General features: G+C 31.7%; 1 protein-coding gene across 1 annotated transcript; it reads left to right on the top strand.

Moving 5' to 3' along the window:
* The first annotated feature begins 10,725 nt into the window (after positions 1–10,725).
* LOC123715143 (pupal cuticle protein 36-like) lies at positions 10,726–18,598 on the top strand. Its single transcript, XM_045670003.1, has 4 exons — positions 10,726–10,785; positions 11,925–12,259; positions 12,442–12,716; positions 17,598–18,598. Exons 1-4 carry the CDS (start codon positions 10,777–10,779, stop codon positions 17,933–17,935), a joined length of 957 nt encoding a protein of 318 aa, XP_045525959.1. The 5' UTR covers positions 10,726–10,776; the 3' UTR covers positions 17,936–18,598.
* Positions 18,599–19,015: the final 417 nt, after the last annotated feature.

Genomic DNA, 19,015 nt, shown 5'->3' with positions numbered 1-19,015 from the left:
ATCAGACGTGTAAAAATAACATGAGAACTTATGAATCATGCGCAGTGCCAACCAGATCCATGCAACTCCCTCGCAATCGAGCAACCCGTGGTATCGCGGCACACAACTCCCGAAGGGGACTTTTTTGGCACCCCACTTTTACAAAAAAAAAAGTCAATTTATAAATAGAACTTAGGAATATAACAAAGCGATAGAAAAACATAATAATATTCCTTGATTCAACCGAAGAAATTGTCTAATTTGAAATTGAAATAATTGAAATTCTATCAATCTAAGGTGTGGATTGTTTCTATAAATAAGATTTTTTTTAAACCTACATGTACACAATACATAATGGCACCTACGTCGTCGGTCCCTGGATAAATATTATATAAATTGAGTAATTTTCAAATTATTGGTCTGTGTAATAGCCATAGAAAGGCTTCAAAGCGCACCTAACAAATAAATCATCGGTTATTATGTAGAAAATTGAATATAAATTACACTTCACGTTTTGTATGCAAAAGTGCTATTTTAAGCATTACTAATGATTAATAAAACCCTAAGGAAGCTTACAGATACGCGACCTTCAGCAAAAAAGGATACGACCGAGAAAAGAGACTATAGACCAAAAAAAAAATTCGATGCAAGAACTCTGTGACGTTAAATTATAATTAATTATATTTATCATTATTAGGTAGGTTGATCAAAACTTTCATACAGCTACGTTTTCATAGTTTCTTTTATCTTAAGGTAGATGTCCTTCATTGGTTACGTTAAGATGTTTTTGAGCCTGTGTTTGAGGAATAGTAATGTTTCTAAAAGTATTTAGTTTGATGAATATATTTTTTAGTTAGTAATTATGTTGCTATGAGTTGTTGTTGTAAGTTGTATGTCAGTCGTTTGGCTATACCATAATCGATTGACTTCTGTTTTACATTCGATGACCAATCCCTCGCCGAGCGGCTTGATCCTTTGGCGTTGCGTAGAGATGTGGGATCACTCTGCATCTTCTACCGCATTTACCATGGAGGATGTTCAGAGGAGTTCTTAGGTTTAACATCTGCAGCTGAGTTTCATAATAGGACGTCAAGGCAGTCGTTCCACGACTGAGCGTTTTTCAAGGCAATTTTTTCCGCGCACCACCCCTATGTGGAACCAGCAGCCCACTGAAGTATTTACGAACCAGTTCGACTTAGGGTCCTTCAAGAAAGAACGTACCAATTATTAAAAGGTCGGTAACGTACTCGCAAGCCCTCTGGCATTAAGAGTGTGCATGGGTGGCGGTATTACCTAGCACAGGTGAGTCTCCAGCCCGTTTGCCCCTAGTTCTAGAAAAAGTTCTATTTCTTTGGGTCTTATGTGGGTATGTCGTAACTGTATTAAATAAGTTTTGATATTTTATTGTCAATGTAAATTAAATCTGGTCTTTTGTGTCTGATAGTGACGTTAGTATGTAGAGATATTTTCCATAAAACTTTGGCTGTTCCTTTTACTTGTGGGTTGGGTGAGACTTTTCTTTCATTTTACTTCTATTTTGTGTTTCCTTTTAGTTTCGTTAATTAAAAATTTCCAAAGCCGCTGTATGATGACTGTCTCACGTCCCTATTTTTTGGTAAAAAAATAGACTTGCGTAGTAATGTGATTTTTTTAATGAGTTTTAATGTTGTATTCTAGTTTACTTATACATTAATCTCTCTAACTCTTTTGTTAATACCAAAAGGAGAGAAGAAAGAAGAGCATACCTTAGGCTTGCGATGCACTTGCAAATCTCAGTGTTGTTTTTGTAACTTTAGAACTTTTAGTAACTCGACGGCATGCCTCTTATCCTGTAAAAAACAGCTTTTACCCATCTAGACAGCCTGCTTAAACCATTTCGGCGTACATATATAGAAGTACAACAACAGTTATATACACTACGATATGTTTAGCCTCCTGTACGTACAATATTACAATCACATTGTATCTCTGGTAGTTTTCCTAATTCCGTATCTGGCAGTATTTATTTTACATGTATAATGTCTGGTTATTGAGAAAGAATCGTGACTAGAGCATCAAGTCGTACTTATATATCAAAAATAAATGATATTGTGGGCGAAACGTTTACTTGTTAGTGGCGTCTTCTTGAGGAATCTAGGTGTGTAGACCAATTAATGTAACTAGCTCTAGAGACCTATTCACATATCATAAGGGCTTTTAAAGCGTATAAAGCTTGTCTTAAAATGACAAAATAAATAGGCATGTGTTATAAGTGTAACGTTTTATTATGTAGGAAATATAAGAAGCAACATCTACTGTACATTATGTAATTTAATTAAAGAAAATTTACTATCATCAACAGCTTTTTAAATGCCCTCAAATAAACGTACGAGTGGAAGTTTGTCTAGATACTTTTTTTAGTATAAAAATAAACAATGAAAACTAATAATAAATAAAAATTGATAAAAAGAAAATTAAAATAAATTTAAAAAGTTATATATAAATATGCTTGTTTGTTGAGCGTGGATACCAACTCTGAGATCACCGGTATTATCTACCAGGTGCCAAGGTAAATCTTTAATTAGCACCTGTGCACTTGAACCCCATGGCCCAAGAGTCGCTCTACCAAAGGGAACAAAATCAAAGTTGGAGGAAATAATATTTAAACCGTAAGATTTTATTATTAGTACGTATGTTAAGAATATCGTATACTGTATATTAGTGAGTTGAATTAAAAATTATAATGTAATAATAATAAAAATAAACACCAAAGCTGTGCTCCTTAAATGCCACATGCCGCCTTAAATGAGGGTCAGCTAAAATTATTAAAAAAAGAGAAATCTTTTCTTTAAGAAATTTGTATATTTGCTTGCATAAGCTCATCAACTCCCTTTGAAAAAGCAGTTTACTATATTATAAAACCTATGCATCTGTATTTCGCTTCTTAAAAAGTTTTTTACCTTATTACCTGAATAACGCCGTTTATGACAGAGACTGAATTAAACTATCCGTAGGAAAAATTAAAACTTTTATTGATATTGACTTGATATTAAATTGATTCAATAATTATTTTTTAAAAGGTTAATTTAGAATGTTCATATTTAATCCTGTTTAAGTAATATTGTTATTATTTTAGTTAAACAATAATAACCTTTGTTTACAAAAACTAGCCCTTAGATCTTTTATTTTTATTTATATTATGTTAAATTGTGTTCGCGTTATGACAGAAAGAAATATATTAAAGAAAAACTTGTAAATTAATCAACTTTTATTCATACATTGCTACATTTATTAACTAAAAAACATTTAAGTCTTTTCACGTAATCTAAAGTATTCATAGTTTTTATTATTTTGCTGGGCATCGATGTTTATAACTAAAAATTATTACAATTTCTATACTTCAGATATAAAATTCCATGCGTCTCACCTCGACGTACGTTCCACAACTGAGCGATTTATATGGCATCCCTGTCCTATAAAAAAATCCAATTTTAGATAATTCTAAGCAAAAAAATAAACCTTATTAATATGAGTGTATAATCAGGTTGTTATACTTAATAGGGAATCTTTTTTTAAATGACATCTTCGGAAAATCTATTACCAGCCAGTTTTGTTAATCTCCAAGAAGTATTCATCTGCTTTGATAAAATTCTCAGATCAAAATAATCCCTGTAATAGTCCAATATATCGAGATTAAACGAGCGATACAATTTGAAAAGGTCACATCAAGAAGCAAAGTGAATTCGCAATACATTTCAACAAGTCATGAAGATGAACAGTAAAAGTAGTTTTGGAATAGTCTCGGTCACGATTAACGCAAACTAGTTTTATTAAGTAATTATTAAATCATTTAAAGCTCAATCAAACTCATGAGAGCTTTAATAAATATTAAAATTTTGTACCTCTGAATGCAGGGTTCTACTTGACAGTACCTTTCGCTTTCAAATTAAAAAAAAAACATGCAGAACAAACATGCTGTGTCGAAACAGATTTCTATATGACAATAATTTTTAGGTCTATGGTATGACCGTTTCCTCACGATTTTACTTTTATTTTATAGAGATTCGTTTTATGGAGGGAATATAAAAAAAAACCCTATTACAATAATTTCTAATTGTATTCATATAATATATAACTAATTATAGGTAAATTATTCTAAACCCATATATATTCTGTTAACTAAGCCTAACGTGTTCTGTTATGCCAATATTTGTTTGGTATTTTTTTTAGTATTTTGTGCATGTCTTGGGATGTGGTGGAATCATTTTCATGAAACAATTTTTTAATGGCACACGTGTTAATGCAATTAACAATAAATAGGCGAGACGGCTGTTCATGACATCACATCAGGTGTCTTTTTTAGAAATTTCAGCACCTCAAGAAGTTACTTTTGTAAGCTGTAAGCATGTTGTTGATGTCTAAATATGAAAATATTTCTTCGTAATCGAGAAGGTCTGTTGCGTTATAAAGAGTGAATTAATGTATGGGTTTTGTATTAAAGCAGTTTAACTCATTTTTACGTTATAACGAATGACGTTATAAAGACTTTACACTGCATGTAGTATAGTCGTGATTCGAACATTCTTAAGCCACTCTGTATCCAAGGAAGTAAAAGGATGCCTCTAAAGCTTTCGGTTATATTAAAATTATATGAATTATGCAAATTTAATTTAGAGTTTTAGTGTATGAACATTTATATAATCGCCTTATGAATGGTACTCTTAACGTAGCGTAAAAATTGAAGAGTCAAGAAAGTAATGTATGAATATTTAAGGTGAAATGAATAAAATTCATTACGAATTTTATTCATTTAAAAGTGTTAAGTGCTTTGGTATTTTTGATGCACCGTTTTATTTAATTACGTGGCCTTGAATTCAGTGAACTGGTGACCCGTTCAGCCTTGCTCGAAGCTTCATATAAAATTAGAGCGTCTCTGATATGCAGTTTACTAACGCATAGTGATGAAAATAATTTAAAAATTGACAGGTTTTAAACAATCTTTACATGATATACATACATTTTTATACATGTTAATTATTCACAGGCTAGGTACAAATATTTTAAAGTTCTGTAAAAGTTATATGGTATGGGGAAGATTAACTTTTATTTAAACTGTTAAATAAAAGTTGAAGTTGGTTAAACTTTTTAAATTTGATTTAATTTTCTATTTTGATTACTATTATACTTTGTATATTAAAAATATTGTAAATACTACACAATTAATTTTTATTAATTACACAAAATAATTATGTATTCTTTAACAATTATATTTGCGATACTATTGAACCTCAACGCTATGGAATAAACATTCGGACTTTATGTAATGTGATAATCATACAAATATAACGATTTTACGTTCTATTTATTATTGAGCGATTACTGTACGATATACAAATTATTATAATAGGTTGATTAGGAACAATATTAGCAAATTATATGTTACCAACATTCTGATAAACATGTAGAAACTTGTAAATTATGTTTGTAAAATAAATCTCTATTAATGTTTATTAGTAATCATAACAATCAAATATACAGAATTTACAATTATATTCACCTATATAGTAATAATACAAATAATTAAAAATTTATGAAAAAAAAAGAAACAAATTTAAAAAGTTTGGTCACTGTGCCCGTGTACCTTTAACGCTGGCAGCATTTCTTCGCTGTATCGAGGAAATAACCAGCTCTGGGGTCACCGGGTACCATGTACTGGTACTATGTAAAATTACAATTAAGATTTTCCGTTCAATAGTTATATTAATCAATACTAATTTTATAAACAAGTAAGTATCGCAATACAATGAGGAAATGCTGCCAACATTAACTACACTGCCACAGGGAGTAAACTTTTTAAATCTATTTTAGTTTCCTATTAAACCATGTTTCATTATTATTACTAAGAAGGTTAAGAATCTTCTAAATTTGTTTATTTTAAAATAATTATGTTTGTGACAAATGAATTCAAAAATATATAAATTTATTTAATTATTTTCTTTTTATCTAATAATGTACATATGTCTTCTGTTTCATATATTTTGTTTATCAATGTTATGTGTTTGGCTTTATGTATTGTTTAGGTGTTTCCTTTTATTATATGGACATGTGTTAGGTAACTAAGATTACTAATAAATAGAATATTACTGCTATTTTACCTTCCTAAACATAAAAAGGTCCATGCAAACAACCTCTTGAATTATACAAAGTAAAGAGATTTTTATAATAAACAGATTGGTTGATCTGTTTTATTAGTCATTTTTTTCTATTAAAGTTTCGGCGTTAGATTTTTTCCACTGTTCCTTTGTTGTGTGTATTGGCCAACCCCAGCGATTAGGACGTTTAACTACTGAACTAATATAGTTCTCATATGTAAATAGAAGACATAATAAAAACTCGCGTTGTACACATACATATATTAATAATATTCGGCACACCTGCTGCGTCGATTCGGTCACGATGTCAAATTCTCGTCAAGAATCCGATCAAAGAATGCGCTTTCATGATATTAATTTAACCTTTAGTGAAGGGACAAAGATTCGTGCTCATAGGTCTGCCGCACACTTAGGGTCTTAAAGATCCTTAAAGAAAGAAGCATACCAATTCTTAAAATGCCACGCACTTGGAGCTTTATATTAATATGAAGTAATATTTTGTATCGCTATCTTATATATAACAAAATTATTTGTTAATAATGCTTCTGTAATCTTAAAAAGATTCTATTGGTAAAACTACATGTGTTGCATTGCTTTTAAATATTTAATTTCCTATAAAAACGAACAGGTAAAAAAAGGCTGGTTAGTATAATATATTCGCATTAAAATATGAAATCTCCGGTCACCTTAACAGACACCTACACTGCATGAATATTCAATCGTTCGTGATTCTCATAGACCATCTCGAGTTATGTAGAAATGTTCTCATTATTGTATACCATAAGTACAAAATTATCCTATGAAGTAAGGTCTTAATTTTAATCATTAGTATAAAACAGGGCTGGCTCAGTGGCTTCAGCGTGCGACACCCTCTGCGATCGAACTCGGTACTGCCATAATGGAACCTCTTACGGTGAAGAAAAACATAGTGAGGAAACCAACATGCTGTAGACCGAAGTTGACGGCGTGTGTCAGGCAAAGAAGGCTCATCATCTATTAGAAAAAATACAAATTATCACGAAAATAATACACAAATCTGATGCCTAGACTAAAAGGTTGAAGCGACATTTATAAAAAGTACAGAATATACAACGTTTGGATAAAAAGATTTTTTAAAGCATACAGGCGTGTTCCAACTATTAGAGATATAATACCGTGCGTTAATTTAGTATGGGGTAGAGAAATTTCTTCGTTCGTCTGTCGTATTTTTAAGGAAATGATACTGTATTAAGGTTTCTATGCCAGCCAACTCAATTACTATTTTGCCTCAAATTACTCATCATGACTTTTAGTAGTAGTAGAGTAGTTTAGTTTAGAGCAGTGTAGAGTAGTTTGAATAATTACCGTACCAAACATTTAAAAAAGCCTGAAGGTTTTTAGTTTTTACGAATAGACTGTTTTTATTAACTAACTCAACTAATGTAATTGAGGAAAAAATCGTACCCACTAAGCGATTTGTTAATAACCTAAAATAGCATAGTGATTTAGTTAATTCATTTTTTGTTTTTTTATTCTTATAAAATTTAGAACCTCTTAGTTGTAGTATGAAACAAAGGCGATCTTACGAATCATGTCTTCTCATCTTCGTCTAACCACGGTAACGAATCTAAAGTAACTAAAGGTCGAAATAAAAGGTCGAAGGTTTTTTCGGGCTTGAACACACAGAAAAGAGAATATTTAAGATAGAAAATATTAAATTTGACTTGACTGGAATTCACTAAATATAACCATAGATAGATTTAGAAGTTGTCAAAGAATCAAATCATTCCAATTTTTTTATTGGTTAATAATGTAATTGTAAACAAATATACATATTTTAAAATAATTTTAAAATATTTGGATTCAAAAGTCTTTTTTACCTTTACCGAATAGATGCCCGAGATAAAACTGCATAATAGGTTTTCTCATTAAGACATAATCAAACTAAAATAAAATTAACTAGATAATACGCAAAAAGTAAGCTAATTTGCACCAAGAGTAATCTCGAAATGACTGTACCCTTTTAAGTGCACGAAATCGTTCAAATAACTTGTATAAAAAATATTTCAAAACCATTCATTGTATTCTCACGTTAGATTGCGAACATACAGAAATAAAACTTGTCAAACAAAAAGTTTTTTTATTTTGAACTTTTTTTTCGATTTGCGAGGGTATGGAGTTCTCGTCTGGGGGAGAGAAGCCGTGATCCTAGAGCTGGTTTCAACAGCGTATAAGCGTCACAATACAGCAAGAAAATGCTGCCAGCATAAAACAATACTTCATTAACATTTGTTTTACTGAACAGAGAGCAATCCTGTGTTAACAACGGGTGAAACTCCTGCACGTATAGATGCTGCTACCCATGGACACTCACAATCTTGTAAGACTCACATGTGCGTTGTCAGGCTTTTAAAAAAAGAACGTTCTTCTTTTAAAAGACTATAAGTCAACGGGCAGATGATTCCGCTTAGTAGAAAAACAAAAATTTATAAAAAAAGGATAATTTCTATTTAAAAAAAATAAAATGTTATGACCCTAACCGAATATAAATATTTATTTTGTATATATTTATTAACACTTCGTTACATTACAATATAAAAATTGAACATAATTAAATGAAAAAGAAGGACAACTGGCGGCGTAGTACGTAGATATATATGTATGTATTTTAGTTTAGTGTGTGTGTGTGTGTCAGCTACGACGCACGATTGAAGTTTACTCCTTACGAACGATAATTATGATATATATCGAATAGAAAAAAAGGGTAAATGAACGCATCTGCTAAAATGATAAGAGAAACAAACATATATCTGTAATTATTCGGATTATTTATATTACTTCAATAAAGCGTATTACATAAAGTATGTTACAAAACAATATAAATAATAATAATAATAACAATAATAATTGTGTTCAATTTATACAAATCCAATTTTAGAGAGAGAATGAGATGGAATCATTCTTTTACACGTTCAATCCTACAGATATATATGTATGTTTGTCTCTTTCTACGTAACGCCTCAACTATTCGTGTTACACTTGATTTTACTCCTTATAAAATTTCCGTACCGGGCCTTATAACTCAAATCGTTTCTTAAGGAGTAAACTCCAATAATTATTAAAATTTTATGAAAAACTTGAAATAATGTATGTTTTTACACTTGAACAAACCAGTATACGCTACTACAAACTAGAAGGCTCTAATTTTTAAATATATTAAAAACATATAAAAAATACTACTCCATATGTTTTCACAGCAAGAAGCTAAGTAATTACTGTCCCCTGAGTAACATAATAGATAATATAACTCGCATCTCCGTTGTTTCCTAACGCGATTACTTCGTACATTTATACAACCTTTGAAGCTTATGAAAATATTATAATCATTTTATTTAATATACTGTATTAAAACAAAAGAAAACGAGAAAAACAAAAATATGGGATGATGATATAAGTAGAGCTGGCGATATGTGGCTACGTAAAGCTTGACACCTAGAATAGTGGAAGCTTTTAGAGGAACTATGTCCAAGATTAATTATTATTAGTGTCTAATTATTATTATATATTAATGCCTGGTGTTAAATATTATAACTACCAGGTAAACGTTTTTACTCCGGATGAATGCCAATTTATTTTTATATTTTCTTTATACGCTTGTCGGATAAAATTAGCAAAACTTAACCTTAAAATCGACAGATCATACTTATAATATCCTACTAGTCTATAAAAGTAACATTTAATGAATTACAGAAATCTAAAACTAAATTACACAGAATCTTCTTATATTAAAGATTACTTTGTTCCGTTGTCGTGGTCTAAACAAAACAAAAATAGTTTTTATTATATTTTAAGCTTTTGACAGTTTCTTCATTTATATAAAAATTACAAAAAAATATCATACAGGCGCTAGTCCTTACGCTGTCACGTAGTGCCTGATACTATTTCGTGGTTCATATGTACGGGAAACAATACAACACAATTAATAATTTTAAATTAACAAAATGATAAATTTAACTAAAAAAAATGTATGTATTGTATACAAGACTACAAAAATATGATAATATATAATCTATAAATGATAAATACTTGCACGTGTTATTAGAATATAAAAACTTTTTATAAATTTATATTAATCGAATGTATCGTATCAAATTGATTATAATATATCCTTAACCAGCCGACAATAAATTATACAGCGTAGGTATAATTGCCATAATTACGAAAGTTATGAAACACTTTTTATTAATACCCAATTGCCTTAAGCCTATAAATATTCTATTGAGTCCATCTTTAAAGACTAGAACCAAATATGTACCTACGCAATTTCCATTAAAGTCTGTCATACAAAAGAGTTCAACAAATGCTACCATTAATTGCAAGAATAACATTATAATTATTAATTTTTCTTACGTATGATTCCTTAAATAAGTCTGTTGACAAACCTTGATATAACAGATTATAATAAGGATGCGAGACTTTGTCGGCTGCAAAAAAGTAAAATTCCAGTCCTTATCGCAGCTAAAGATGCGTTCACTTAGAAGACCTTACTATCGAATCGACCGTGATACCATTTAAGCTGGTATGGCAATCTTAGTGGTATAAAACCTAGCTCCTTGCATCCATCAGCACAGTTTGTGCCTAACCGGAGCAAACATCACTTAGTTAATATATTTATTAATTTATAAATATGAAACTGGTAAGTAATACTTATATTGTGTAGTTAGGGAGATTTTATATATATTTTTTTTAATTTTAAAGGGTGGTTAAAAACCTTAGAAGTATTACATAATATTTTATTTATTTTATCATTATATTTTTATTTCTTTAATATACTTATAAAAGTTTTTTGTGTGGGGTTTGCATATAATTCCGATTCTCTTGTGGTTTGTATGCAAATTACTTTTACAAACTATATTTTTACAAAGCATATCAGTTTTATAAACTGATATACTCTTTTAAAACTTTTATCAAAGTAGAATATCAAAAGATTTTGTGAAATTTCAAATGTCAGAAATATGTAACGGATATCTGTTAACTTTGTGTGTAACCATTTTCAACCATAAAATCTTAGTCTAGTCTATTTTTTCTATTTTTCATGGTATCTACCTTTAGATAGATTTTCTTTGGCGTACAATATTGGATTTTTGTTGACAAGTAGCATATTTTCCAAGTTATATAAAATATAGGTTTTTTATAATAATTTTTCTTCTCAATTTTCTTATATTCTCGCGTCCCGAATACTCGAAATAATTGTTTGAATACTTAAATGTTCTTGTATTATATTAACACCCTTATAACATTATCTTAAATTTAAATGCTTTTTAGTCATATCTCGAAACATGAGTAATATAAAAATTGTCGATCAAAAAAACAATGTCGTAAAATTTATCTACCTAATTTGCTTTTAAATATTTCTAATACAAAGTTTCGTCTATAAGATATCGAATCATACGTAAGATAAAGATGGTATAATTACATCGGATTTCACAAGTGCAAATCGAGTGTTTGAGCAAGTGCCCTACAAACTTTGCCCCAAGCCAACTGTCAGACACGAACTACATTTGTTAATGCATTTGGTTATCGGACCAACCAACTCATCAATTTATGAAATATATCAAAAGGTCACTTATATTAGAGTATTAGTTTGTCTGGATCTAGTTGTGCAATGCTTAATTCGTAGCTAATATAGGTTAATAGTTCAAATTAAGTTTAAAAAATGTTGATTGATAATTTTAATAATATGAGAAAAGAGTGTAAGTTATCAAAGCAGTTCATTTGCTAATGTATACAATTTTAAAACTTATAATGGCATGCATTACCTTTTTTTTCTCACAGTTCATCGTTGCCGCCGTTCTTGGTGTCTGCTCAGCAGCCCGCTTAGACAACGCCTACCTTCCTCCGAGAGGAGGAGATGGTGCAGGCTATGGCGCCACAGGTTCCGGTTTCCGAGGATCCAGTTTTGGTTCTGGCGGTAGTGGATTCGGCTCCGGCGGTGGATTCGGCTCTGGAAATGGTGGCTTCGGAGCTGGAAATGCAGGTTACGGTGCCGGGAACGGTTTCGGAGCGGGAGGCGCAGGCAGTTTTGGAGGCGCTGGTGGTTACAACGCAGGTGGTGTAGGAGGTGGCAGGCAATCTGCTGACGCTAGTGCTCAAATTCTGAAACTTAACAGGTAACGTATTTAGGGCAAGTTTTCATATGCTTAAGTACCTACAATTACGTTTCTACATTATTAGATTTCTGGGTATTGAGATATTGCATATTAAATCATCCTGTCCTGACAGGGAAATCTATACGTATATAGTCAAGTTACGTAAAGAAACTACACATTTTTATATTTAAATTTCCTAACAGTGAAGTCACCGCCGAAGGCTTTTCTTACGAATACGAAACCTCAAACGGAATCAGAGCCGATGCTTCCGGTGTAGCCACCAATGGTGTCCAGTCTCAGGGAAGCTTCTCCTACAAGGGTGATGACGGTCAGGACTACAGCATCACATATACTGCTGATGAGAACGGCTACCAACCCCGTGGTGCTCATCTCCCTACCCCTCCCCCAATCCCAGAAGAGATTCTGAAGAGCTTGGAACAGAACGCGAGAGATGAAGCAGCCGGCATTGTTGATGATGGTAAGTTATAATAGTTAACGTGTTCCTGTGAATTCCCTGGCATAAGCCAGGAAGGGCTCATGTAGCCACGGATATATTAAAGAGCACAGGTGCGAAGTCACAAAACTGCGTTAGTAAGAATATTGGTAATCCTACAGTCTACCTTTGGAAATGAGATCGGTTAATAACAACTCCACTAACTTTCTACTGGCTTCTAATTAAAATTATATCGACGCAGTTTTCTATAGTAACTGATACGATACGATATAAACTGACTGACAAAGACCCAAAGAATCTTAACCTCAGACACCAGAGAACGTCATCTATACCGATCGCGCTGCTTGCCTTTCCACGGCGTCTTTCCAGCGATATCTGGACTTCCACCGGACTTTAACATTCCAACCTTCTTTAATTCACTCAAAATGCTAGTCATTTTAAGGTCGTTACGTTACGTACAACGTACAAAAAAAATCAATTAACAAAGATAGTAAGAAGTAGATGCTGGCAATAGTATCCAAATAAGCTTCTACGTTACGTAACATTTGCATATCTTCATTTGCATTTGTATAATCAACACTATCTCTTATGTCGCTATAAATCTTTGCTAACAGACGTATCTTTGTTAATATGGGAGAAATTAAATTCCAGTAGATTGAAAGTTTTTAGAGAGCATTTTCCAATAATTAAAAATTACGGTGACAATTATAATAATGTGTAAATTTTATTGGTCGATATTTCCATTATTATAGAACTGTATTAAAGACACTTATGTTATGATAAAAAGCTTTGTTAATTACGAATAATGATAGTGATGTAACTTCTGGTCTACTTAATACAAAAACATAAGTGCTTACGTTTTGGTAATTTAAATTGTACGAACCACACTTTGACCTTCATCACATCAAATGACGGATAGCGTGACTATTAACTAAGGCTATTTTCGGTTTAAAAAATCGTCACAATAATTCAAATCCAGTAAAATACAAAATTGAAACATATAAATTGCTAAAATAATTTTAAAATCAATTTCTCATTATTAGTGCTAGGTTTCTTTACATCCCTTCCCTTTCTATATAGTACACGTCCAGATAAAAGTCTATTGTTTTTCCACGACTCTCACGAACTTTAGATTACCCTACGTAAAGTGAATCAATGCGTAATATAGAGACAGACAGCCGAGTTAGGTCGTTATTACTATAGGTAAATAATCGCTTTTTTATTAAGTCAAAATTTTCATGTTAGCTGACGATTGCATCTATAGAGATCAGAATTTATTGTAACATTGTCATATATAACAATAGTGTCTGGTATATATTACTTTATTGATAGATAAAAAATATATTGGTCTAGTTGCACTCTGAAATAAAGAACTGTTTCGTCTTACTGACAATTGTCTTTAAGCGGTGATAACAAGAGACAGGTGAATGACAAATCGTTGTGTTAAGAGAACTTTTAACGTATTGTGGTAAATACATTGAAATTGGTTTACGATATATCAAGAATCTAGTTCTTTCTGCTCTCATAAATTAGTCGTTAATCGGACTTACGTAGCTGATTTTCTCTGTAATACATTCTTGCACAAGATGGCCATATTTCGAGTTCATACAAATACGTCGAGATGCGCTGTATGCGTTCTAATTACCAAACGCAGTCTATACTTCTATTTAAGTAGACCTCAGGTGATAGGTCACTCGCCTAATTGTGCACTAAGCGTGCCAATAGACCGCGTAAGCCTGTGAAATAGGGCTGACTGATTCGAATTTTCTGCATTTGCATTTTACAGGAAGAAATAGGTAATTTTTTATAATAATTAAACGCGGATGTTTATAACATATGTTTGTACTTCAAACATATAATGTAAACGCAAATGTTTTGCTACATAAAGTTCAGAGACAGTCAATAACTTTTTTCGAATTTCGCGAAGTTGACAGGTCATGCAATGTGTAGAAATCAATGCGTATCGCTGCCGATAGCCAAATCTGATTTTCCTTCGACGCAGCCCTAGCGTTGACATTTAATGAGAATACGGGCAATAATGTCGATTACAGATGCTTCAACGAACCAATTAGGCTTAAACATTTTGCGGTAACCGGACGTACTCACAAAATTGGTGCAGTTTGAGGCGATCGCTCCCATGTTTGTTATTCTATGTAGATTTCATTATTCGTGCCCAAATATAGCGCATATGTATATGGCATAAATAACATCTTTATATTGTATCTTTGCATATATATTATCATCGTATTTTTAAAGAATGATGTATAATATCACTTATTAAGATTATGCTACATTTTTACAAGTTTGAAAAATCTCAATGAAGGCACTGCGCGTATTAGACTATAATTTTAGAATATAATTTCCATGTTATGGCTTTTAACTGAAAATATCATTTCAATATTTCCTTTTGCAATTATATATGATAATCTTAGTTTTGTATTGCCAATTAATATTTATAATTCTTTAATATTTTAGTTTAAATTCTCAACCGTACAAAATCATATTTCACAATGGTTAACTTAAAGGGTAGGAATGAGATCAGAATAAGTTTGCACCTCTGATCGTGACTAGAAAAGGTCGCTACTTGTCATCCGTTTGTGGCTGCAATTAAATGAGTCATGCTGCTATCATTTTCTAGTAATAACCAATATTACTAGAAAACTTCTAGAAAAATAAGAAGCTTTGAATCTTAGTTTCGCTTGATAAATTTTTCTTTGTTTATTATTTTATTACTCTTATTTCTACTAAAAGCATAACTATTTGAAAAGTTTTCCGAGATTATGGTCCTCTTTTAATTAATAAAAAACCTTATGTATGTTTTTTCGTGTTCGGAGCTTCATGATTATACGTATAAATAAATCTAGAGTGAGCAAAAAAGGATATTTTTGGGGTAAAAAGCTGTTCGCTTACTTGTTACCTGATATACCTGTCTATAGAAATTAAAAACCAAATATTAGGTTTAAGCACATATTCCGACATTCCGATCTTTATAATACGTATAATTCATCGTGATGAAACTACAATATTCTTAGTTGCAAGTTGCATTATGGCATCATACGCCACAAATGAATTTTAAGATTGCTCGAATTACTAAATTTGTTCCCTTAATGCGATTCCCACGATTTGAAATATAGAGTCAAAACATTTTTTTTTTCAAGCAAAGATACTATACGAACTTTACGCGTAAATCTTAAAACCTTTTTACATGTTTTGAAACGGACTCAAAAGGACCACTATGTTTATCTTTAAACTGTTTTAATTTATAATAATAAGATATTATGAACGATATTACAGGCACATAGTCCGTTCCGAGTTTCTATAATGGAATTTTAATTCAACCGAGATTAAAAAAAATACTTAACAAAACGTACTTTATACATAAGCGATTTTTGTAGCATTGATAATAGTGTGAATGGATATTTAAAACAAGGTCTTTTTACATTTCAAATAACCATGTTACATTTAGTATCTATCTGAAAAATCTTGTCAAGGTCTATAAAAGAGAGTTTAATACTTTTATAGTAAAGTAATGTATGACAAAATGAGCAATTAATGACGGACATTGTGTGTGATTCACACGCTGATCTCTGTACTAAATCTCACACATTACCTCTGAGAGAGGTTGCTTAGGTTAATTCGCATCACTTAACATACACGAATCTTTTCAAAATTGTGTTTAAATAACAATAAGTGTAACGAGTGTGAAATATCATTCTTTGACACATTTAATCACTATTTATTGCAAAATATCTGACTAAGAAATTGAAGAAAAATATAAGCAAGGTAGATTCAAGTATGCACCGCAAGCGTGCTGCAATTAACCCTAGCTCCACCTTTTTCCTGAAGGCTCTTAAAATTTTATTATATTATCTGTACATAATACATATTAATATATTTCTATACATTTACAAAATAATTAATTATACATTGACTTGACCTAAGTGCCCCCACAGGGTATCCAGCGTAGTAAACCAGATTGATTGGTCCTGGACTACATATTATGTGATGATTAGCTTAAATTGCATCTTAAAACAGTACAGCTTTGTAATTGTAACGGGACACAGCCTTGAGCTTTCGGATGTTACTGTTCCGTTGTGGCCACAACACCCAGGTTATATTTGTGTAAGTGTTTATAATCAAAAAGACAAAATATACCTTGAGCTTTTAATATAAAGTCTCGGTACAAAAGAGCAAACACATTTCCAAGCTGTTTTTTTTTGATTCATTTAAAGAAGACAAGTTAGCGCAGAAGCCAGACACGTCATCATTTTAAAATAGAGTCTTAAGTTTAACCACTAGTCGAACACTACTGCACATAGCTAAGATGTTTTTATTTATTCGTTTATTGTGCTAGATGTTTCAATATGGAAGTTACTAAAGCTTTTTTTATTTAATTATACATTTTATAGCAGACTTTTAAAGAATTTAACCAACAAGAATTTTATTTTATGTAAAACCAAAACGCTATTCTCAAAGCTCCATGTCATCTGCAATTTGCTATGCACAAAACACGTGCTGTTATTTCGTTGCGAAACATAATTATTGTAACTGTTTAAAATCGTTCACGTTTGAGCTACTTGTATATCTTTGTTTATCGTTTAAATAGAATATTCGTGTTATTCATATCACTAAGAGTACCTCATACATAATTCTTAGTATGAACACAAAAAATATTTCTCTCTTAAATGTTACTTGGGAACCATAATTCCCCAGTGTATGTAACTCAAGCCAAACCAGCCTGTTCTTGAGACAATGCAAGTATATAAACCTGAAGGATGCTTCTTCTTCAGTTGCACTCTTCCATTCTGGAGGTCGTGTTAGTGGTGCTGCACAACATCAATCGCTCTTACCTGTCTTCGGCAAATTGAAACGGTACTTGTTTTATTAAATTTATATTTTCTTTAGGTCAGTACCGCGGTGAAGGAGCTGATGCTGGTCGTGGAGGATATGGTGCTCAAGGATCCGGTTATGGTAACCAGGCATCCGGTTTCGGTGGCCAAGGATCCGGCTTTGGTGGTCAAGGATCCGGGTTCGGAGGTCAGGGCTCCGGTGGACGTGGTTCCAGCTTCGGCAGTCAGGGATCCGGGTTTAACGGGCAAGGTTCAAGCTTCGGCGGTCGTGGTTCAGGATTTGGCGGACAAGGTTCCAGTTTTGGAACTCCTTCTAGGCAATACTTGACACCTAACGCTGGACGTGGATCCGGAAACGGTAACTTCAACGCTCAATCTGGATACCGTTACTAAACGCATCCTTCGGTAATTTTGCTTTTGACCACCGAATTACCTAATGTTTTTGAAGTTACCAGATATTTCTTTGATGACGTAGTTTAACAATATTTGAAACCAGATAATATTATTACACCACTATTTCGACTAAAGCCTAAATAAACATATATATTGTAGGTAAATGTATCTAAAAATTCCACTTTTAAAAAAAATATAGCTATTGTTTTGAAAGCGTATGAAGCTATATTTGTTGCCTATTAGGCATTGGTTTCTATGTACAAGGAAAATTTTGTTTTTTTTTTTGTTTTTTTTTTAAGTTGTACTAATTAAGCTAAGGTCATCATTGTTGAGCCCGTTTGTACTCCTAATAAGCTGTGAACCATTTATGTGATTTGCTTTGATTTCGCCAAAACCATCTTATCAACTCAATAATTTCATATATTAGCTTCTATACAAAATTGTGTTATCTGTGGTGAAATCAAATAGTCCTACAAACTTCATCTATATCCCATTCCTTTCCCTCTTCATTAATGATCTCAACCATAACATCTTCCCTCTCTCTTATACTTGCTTATAAATAAGTATAGATTACTTGGCAATGTAAATGGACAGTACTAGGTTTAAGCATGACGATGGATTACAAATAAAATATAGCTTTTAATTGTAAATATGAACTAAATAAATGTTTTATAGCAAATTTTTTACTTTTATTTATCAACCAACTGACGTTGACCGACAGAAGTTTTACTAATTACATTTAAAAACGTTTTTTAATCAATATAAACATATTCTTTTCGAATAAGAAATCGAAACACTAAAATGATTTCCAGATAAAATATTGTGTAAATGTGTAACCAAAGGATTCATTTATCTATATGATTCTAATGATAATTAAAACCTACATACATTATTACAAAATTACTTAAATAATAGAAAGCAAATAGCATCGCCATTTTTTATGGACTGCCCACTGATTGCATGTTCCTTTGATAAGTCACAGTAAACATATCGAATGGAAAAAGTGAAGACTAGTAACAGTACCGCAACTTAAAAATTGTTTTACTGGCTCATTTGATGTTAAGTGATAGCGCCCATAGG

This window comes from Pieris brassicae, chromosome 10 (genome assembly GCF_905147105.1).
Source record: "Pieris brassicae chromosome 10, ilPieBrab1.1, whole genome shotgun sequence".
In the NCBI taxonomy this organism is placed as follows: Eukaryota; Metazoa; Arthropoda; class Insecta; order Lepidoptera; family Pieridae; genus Pieris; species Pieris brassicae.
Note: the sequence above shows the minus strand (reverse complement) of the source record. Positions and strands in the feature narration are given on the sequence as shown.

Bases quoted from the DNA above. Each gene is read 5' to 3' on its own strand.
- LOC123715143 (XM_045670003.1), top strand. The intron at 12,260-12,441 runs GTAACGTATTTA...ATTTCCTAACAG, and splicing joins CAAATTCTGAAACTTAACAG to TGAAGTCACCGCCGAAGGCT. The intron at 12,717-17,597 runs GTAAGTTATAAT...TATTTTCTTTAG, and splicing joins AGCCGGCATTGTTGATGATG to GTCAGTACCGCGGTGAAGGA.